This window comes from Lampris incognitus, chromosome 14 (genome assembly GCF_029633865.1).
Source record: "Lampris incognitus isolate fLamInc1 chromosome 14, fLamInc1.hap2, whole genome shotgun sequence".
NCBI classification, from domain to species: domain Eukaryota; kingdom Metazoa; phylum Chordata; class Actinopteri; order Lampriformes; family Lampridae; genus Lampris; species Lampris incognitus.
In genome coordinates, this window is record NC_079224.1 from 47,679,201 (window position 1) to 47,686,751 (window position 7,551).

Below are 7,551 nucleotides of genomic sequence, written 5' to 3' on the forward strand. Positions count from 1 at the left end.
ATCAACATATGTCAACATGCTGTTTCCTCAGAGTTTACATGCTGCCAGGCTTTGCTCTCCTGCTTTGCAAATAATTTTTTGTGCGTTTGCCTCTGTGTAAAGCATCCCACAACACATCCCCAGCACGTGAACTCACTTGCTGCGCTATTTACATGAACATTTACATATAAATATGAAACATATTAAAGTTAGGAAGGCATGTCACTGAGGTGGTGAAGGGAAGAAGCTTATTCTGTGTATATAGGCTACACATAGTATAAACTGACATATATATGGAAATATATATGTACATATATACTTAAATATAGCTTATTGTGTGTATATAGGCTACACATAGTATAAACTGACATATATGTATACATATATACATACGATATGTACATATATACATAGATGTATATATCACTTATTGTGGGGATACATTTTTTGTTCTTATTTCTATTTCTAGTTTTATCTTTTATTTCTATTAGTTTCTGTTGTTCTTGTTTCTATTTTCTTATCTTGTATCTTGTTAGTTTTTAGTTACTAGAGCATGAGTGTCTGTAACAGCCCAATTTCCCCTCGGGGCTGAATAAAGTATTCTGATAAACATAAAAAACTGACATATATATGTCAGTTTATATGTGCATATACCCACAGTAAGCTATATATACATATATATGTACATATATATATGTACACACACACGTGTGTATACGTACATATAGTATGTATATATGTACATATATGTGTGTGTCAGTTTATATGTGCATATACACACAGCTCTATATGTGTGTGTGTGTGTGTGTGTGTGTGTGTGTGTGTGTGTGTGTGTACTGATCAAAAGCGGATAAAACTCTCTCCATCTCGTTTTTTATCTTTGTGTCATCATTAATATACTATTTGGGAATACTATTCCAATATTTGTTTGGTGTTTACATGAAACCTGAACTAAAACTTGATGACAAAAGAAGACATGGCCTCATGTCTGTCCAGCACTTCCTGCCGGGACAACACACGGACCTGTTAACCTGGCACACAACACGGCGGAGCGGCGGTGGTGCTACCTGAAGACGTAGGTCTGCATGTTCTCGCTGGGGTAGGCGTTGCCCTGGGCGATGAGAGGAACCGCCGCTCTCAGGTTGGCACCCTCCAGGACCAGGTCCTCGGCGGAGAGACGCGTGTCCCGCCGGTCTACCCGGAAGGTCAGGCTCAGGTTCTGTGCGTAGCTGAGCAGCTGGTTCCCCAGAAACTTCTCTGTTTATGAGCCACACAGAACGGAGCGTTACTCTCCCGGACCGTTTAAGTCACCCCCACCTCCTGAACAAGGAGGCTGCAGCATCAACAGCAGGAAGTTCTCGTTTTTCCTGCGTGGACTTTACGTGTCCACAAGTTTTACGAGTGTTATGAGCAGGGGTGGAGCACCAAACTCTGGGCCCTACACATCAGCAGTCTCTGTGGGCCCCTTTCCTCTCTGGTCTCTCATGCATCACTTTTTTTGAGTTCGAGCACTGTACATTATTTACAATCACAGTACTTTAACCCCCGCCCTTATTTTATTTTCCTGCAGACACCTCCGAGTGTCAGCTTTAATTTTTCTACTACTAACTTGTTGTTTAATATTCCCACGTTCAATCTCCATGTTGTATCTCCATGTTGTATCTCCGTGTTGTATCTCCATGTTGTATCTATATGTTGTATCTATATGTTGTATCTCCGTGTTGTATCTATATGTTGTATCTATATGTTGTATCTCCGTGTTGTATCTATATGTTGTATCTCCGTGTTGTATCTATATGTTGTATCTATATGTTGTATCTCCGTATTGTATCTATATGTTGTATCTCCGTGTTGTATCTATATGTTGTATCTCCATGTTGTATCTATATGTTGTATCTCCGTGTTGTATCTATATGTTGTATCTCCGTGTTGTATCTATATGTTTAATCTCCATGTTGTATCTATATGTTGTATCTCCATGTTGTATAATGTTGTATCTCCATGTTGTATCTATATGTTGTATCTCCGTGTTGTATCTATATGTTGCATCTCCATGTTGTATCTATATGTTGTATCTCCGTGTTGTATCTATATGTTGTATCTCCATGTTGTATCTATATGTTGTATCTCCGTGTTGTATCTATATGTTGTATCTCCGTGTTGTATCTATATGTTGTATCTCCGTGTTGTATCTATATGTTGTATCTCCATGTTGTATCTATATGTTGTATCTCCATGTTGTATAATGTTGTATCTCCATGTTGTATCTCCATGTTGTATCTATATGTTGTATCTATATGTTGTATCTCCGTGTTGTATCTCCGTGTTGTATCTATATGTTGTATCTCCGTGTTGTATCTATATGTTGTATCTCCATGTTGTATCTCCGTGTTGTATCTATATGTTGTATCTCCATGTTGTATCTATATGTTGTATCTCCGTGTTGTATCTATATGTTGTATCTCCGTGTTGTATCTATATGTTGTATCTCCATGTTGTATCTATATGTTGTATCTCCGTGTTGTATCTATATGTTTAATCTCCATGTTGTATCTATATGTTGTATCTCCATGTTGTATAATGTTGTATCTCCATGTTGTATCTATATGTTGTATCTCCGTGTTGTATCTATATGTTGCATCTCCATGTTGTATCTATATGTTGTATCTCCGTGTTGTATCTATATGTTGTATCTCCATGTTGTATCTATATGTTGTATCTCCGTGTTGTATCTATATGTTGTATCTCCGTGTTGTATCTCCATGTTGTATCTATATGTTGTATCTCCGTGTTGTATAATGTTGTATCTATATGTTGTATCTCCATGTTGTATCTCCATGTTGTATCTATATGTTGTATCTCCATGTCGTATGTCTCTGTCTGCAGCTCAAATAAACCTCCAGGTAAACTACGCTACGGCCACATGTCAGCCACTCCCACGTGACACCCTTGTATTCGATCCCTGTCCTCCTCCTGCATGAACACTAATCAGTTGTGGGGGAAACAGTTGTGGGGTAAACAGATGTGGGGTAATCAGTTGTGGGGTAAATAGTTGTGGGGCAATCAGTTGTGGGGTCCAAGGTGTGCTGCTGAGTAAGACCTGACGTCCCTCCACTCATTGACACAACCCACTTCCTTCCATGCATTTTCACCAGTTTTGCGATGGGTTTCTTATTTCTCTTAAAACTAGCCGTGTCCAGGTCGTAGTCCGTTACCACGCTGAATTCTCCCCCACGTACCCATCTGCCCTCAGGTCCGACAGCACAAGGGTCACATGGGGATTTAGAAAACCGCCTATCACTGTCGGGCGGTGCACAGATGTTCCCCAGATAACCACTGACTGCTCTCAGGGTCGCAGGGATGCTGCAGCCTGTCCCAGCAGTCACCGGGCGGCAGGCGGGGAGACACCCTGGACAGGCCACCAGGCCATCACAGGGCCAGCACACACACACACAAACCTAGGGACAATTTAGTACGGCCGAGTCACCTGACCTACAGGTCTTTGGACTATGGGAGGAAACCGGAGCCCCCGAGGAAACCCACACAGACACGGGGAGAACATGCAAACTCCACACAGAGGATGACCCGGGACGACCCCCAAGGTTGGACTACCCTGGGGCTCGAACCAGGACCTTCTTGCTGTGAGGCGACCGTGCTAACCACTGCGCCGCCAATATATATACAGGTTATTAACGGAGATGTGGAAAGACTTGGACCTAAGACTCAACAGCAGGTGGACAAATCAAACTGAGCTGTGTGTGTGTGTGTGTGTGTGTGTGTGTGTAAAAGAACCTGGTGCTATGAAGTACATGGGGAAATAGTCTTCAGAGATGAGGGAGACCTCCCTGCCACTGGGGGACCACTGAACCCCCACACTGGAACCGTCACGCTGCTGCCCCCCCCACTGCTCATCACCTACACACAAAAACACACACACACAAACCATGATAATATAATAATAGTCATAATCATTACAGTTATATATAGCACTTTTCCAGACACCCAAAGCGCTTCAGATTGACGGGGCTACCTCACATGTAGCACCACCTGGGTGGTGCACGGCAGCCATGTTGCACCAGAACGCTCACCACACATCAAGCTTGAGGTGGAGAGGGAGGAATCATGGAGCCAGTTACATGGGGGATGGTGAGGTGGCCAGATGGAGAGAGCCAGGTTGGGAATTGATATAATATAATGATGTAATAATAATAATGATGATGATGATAATATATTATATAATCTACTACTACTACTTCCGGCTGTTCCCATTAGGGTTCACCACAGCAGATCATGTTTCCACAATAATATATTACATAATATATAATATAAATGTAACTAATATAAAATTATATAACACTTTTAAAAATAAATAAATAAAATTAAAAACTTTAATAAAATAAAACTAAAACATAATATATAACATCCATTAAATAAAAATAAATAACATCAAAGTATAATAATATAAATATACAGTATGTCATACTATATATGATATAATATACAATAGAAATAGAAATATAAAATTATATGATAAACATTTAAAAATAAATAAATGATAATTAAAATAACAAATAATTAAATAAAATATAATAATAATAAATTAAAATAATGATATATTTTTCCATGACATACTGAATGCCATCAAATTTTCTAATTAATTTCCACCCTAGCTAGCTCATTCAACCAAGAAAACCCTGTTAGCACCTTTAGCTGGATGTCACTGGATGTCGTTAGCCTCAAGGCGGCAAGTTAGCTCAAGTTAGCTCAAGGAAGAGGGGAGCACACATTGAAGTGAATTAGGAGTGTTGAAACTGTTAGCAGTTTTTTTGAGCGACAGTTTCGTAACGTGTACTTCTGACACGCTGAGACAGTGACACCAGACACCAGGGCAGGTACAAGACAACATGAAGGCATTTCCTAGGCAGTCTACTACAACTCGTCGTTGCCTGTTAGCGTTAGTGTTAGCGTTGGTGTACCTCTGTCGAAGGTGGAGGTGATGGTGTGGACGCTGTAGCCCTCAGCACTGTCACACACAGAGGAGTGCTGGAAACAGAAGCAGGGCGTGCAGCCCTGCGGGTTCTGGGGATCCAGGTTGAAGAAACCCAACTTACACCTTAGACCAAAGCAGAAGAGAGACAGGAGAGTCCGTTTGACTACAACACCATGTGAGAACACACTGCTTCAACAAACGCCTCACACCCCCGTCCCTCCGTCAACCTTCCTCTGCTCCTGAAACCACAAACTCCGACCCTCCAAATGCACCTCCTGCCTCGTCATTCAGACAGGAGTCATCAAACTCATCACTCAAACTTTTGTTCAGGCTGTCGTGGGTTTGACCTTTGACCTGCTTATTGTTCCCGGGTTGTTATGCTGGTGTTACAGCTGATGATGATGATGGAGACCTCTGACTCAACAGGTTTGAGGGAAGCCAAGCGATCAGACCATGGGGACAGACTCTGTAACTTCTGTATGTTTTGGTAGTGCTGTGGATTTAACGCCGGAACGGCCGGGATTTCCCTCCTACCTAAAACGACCGTGGGCGGTCAACATGACGGCCGGTTTCAAACTCCATATTGTGTCAAGATAAATACCCATTTGAGATATTAATGCAATACATATGTTAGGGTGTCTGTTAGGACACTAACTGACACCAAAATTAACATTTAAACAACTTTAATACAAACAATTTAAAATGGCCGCTGTCCAACGCCTGTAAATACTGCAAGGCCTCGGTGGTTGTCATGGTGCGTCCGTAACGGCGTCTGTGCCCAGACATGTTGGACATCATCCCACATTAAGTTCAGACTATTTCTCTCCACTGGAGGACGCTAGTGTGTTTCTAGGACAGGGCAACGAACTTCACGAAGGAAATGACGCCACCAACACACGTCATAAATACTGACATGACGCACACCATCACGCGCACATTACGAGACGGTGTTGTTGACCGCCCATGGTGGTTTTAGGCAGATCGGATCATAACTTCTTTTGTGTGCAATTGGTCCAAAACTCGTTTTAATACAAATATGTGCAGTTTTAGGAGCATTCGGGGAGCGGCGGGTCTGCATCTTTTTTTTTTTAAATGACCACCTTGGTCGTTCTAGTGTTAGTCTTTGTGGATTTTGGCCGCATCTTTTACGTCAGCCGTCACCAACGCAACCAAGGGGCTTTTTTTACCCTTCATAGTGTCGCCACAATATACGTGCCTTTATTTACAAGCCTCAGCTCGAGACTACTGAAAGAAGAGCAGCGGTGTCCACAGACGAGGTAGATGGACACTGCTACGCCCAGTTGTGTGCGGTGAAGCGATCCGTATATTACAGAGACATCATGACAAAATGCGGACCAGGACTCCTGGAGACCTGGTCTCCATGGATCTGAGTCATCTTCCCCGGGCCTTCACACTACAGCACCCAAATGAATTTACTGACGTTTAAGTGTAAAAAGTAACCTGGCGCTGCTTTGCAACCACTTTTACTCCTCAAACACGTAAAGATTCCCGATCAAACGCATCTAAATCCATCCCGTGAGGTCAACTCATCTTGTGGGGTCAAAGGTCATGGACAGCCAGCGGTGGGTTCAGCATCATTTTAATGCGATCTGTTATCAGCAGCTCCCACAACCATCAGACCTGTGACTCTCTGGTTACGCCACATTCCGTCCGAACTAATTACTCCCTATGGAAGAAATAGCCAGTTCCCTGTCGGCCAAACTTGACCACCGAGGCCAGGAATACAGACTTCCTGAATATTCCAGTATTAATAGGAATATTCCAGGAACAGAGACTTCCTGGCCTAGTAGGATGGGAATGTGGACTTGCCTCACACAAACGAGAGAGAGAGGCAGGCGGACACACACATGCACACACAAACACATACACATACACAGACTCTAAGGGAACATGGGACGATGGCGGCGTGGACTGGCGTTTGCGGCGGCCTCACCTGGCCGGTGGCGATTACGCAGTGTCTTTACCCACGTCTAAGTTTGTGTCATCGTGTGGACTTTTTATTTTGATCGTCGATTTCGCTTGGCTGGGAGAGCTGGCGCTGGCTCGGCTGAGAGAGCCTGGTCTGCTGCGTCCTGTGGGCCCGAGGAGGGAACGCCGCGGGCGGTCTGACAGGACATGGACGCGGGGCAGGCTAAGCTAACTGCTAGCCCATGCAGACCGGCAGGTCCAACAGTCATCCTGGCTGGTCTTCCTTCTCCTGGACGGTGGAGTTTCTGGACTGTGCTGTACTGGGTGGACCGTGTTGTTGACTGTTTTTTTTTTCTTTTTGCTTGGTTCTCTCTGTTTTTGGAGGTGTTTTTGGAGGTTTTTTGGTGTGGGTGTTTTTGGCGGCGTTGTTTGTGTGTTGCTGTGTGTGTTGCTGTGGGCTGGGAAAAGGAATTTCGTTTCTTTCGTGTATGTAGTGCACAAGACGAATTGACAAATAAATTGTTCCTGAAGCCTGAATAAAAGTATGACTTCACTTCCAAAGCTCTTTTCCATCAGTTCACATAAGAGCACATGTCGGTCGAAAAGCTTTTCTTCCCCCAACACCGGACATGTGACCTTTAACCCCTGGTACA

General features: G+C 43.3%; 1 protein-coding gene across 1 annotated transcript in view; it reads right to left on the minus strand.

The window, feature by feature from the left end:
- Positions 1-7,551, minus strand: part of lamc1 (laminin, gamma 1) — a 107,095-nt gene that overhangs the window by 26,137 nt on the left and 73,407 nt on the right. Inside the window, exons 5-7 of the mRNA XM_056293945.1 lie at positions 4,956-5,092; positions 3,772-3,894; positions 1,047-1,236 (exon numbers count right to left, since the gene is read on the minus strand). Coding sequence (XP_056149920.1) covers positions 1,047-1,236; positions 3,772-3,894; positions 4,956-5,092 — 450 coding nt within the window. The remainder of the gene's footprint in view (positions 1-1,046; positions 1,237-3,771; positions 3,895-4,955; positions 5,093-7,551) is intronic.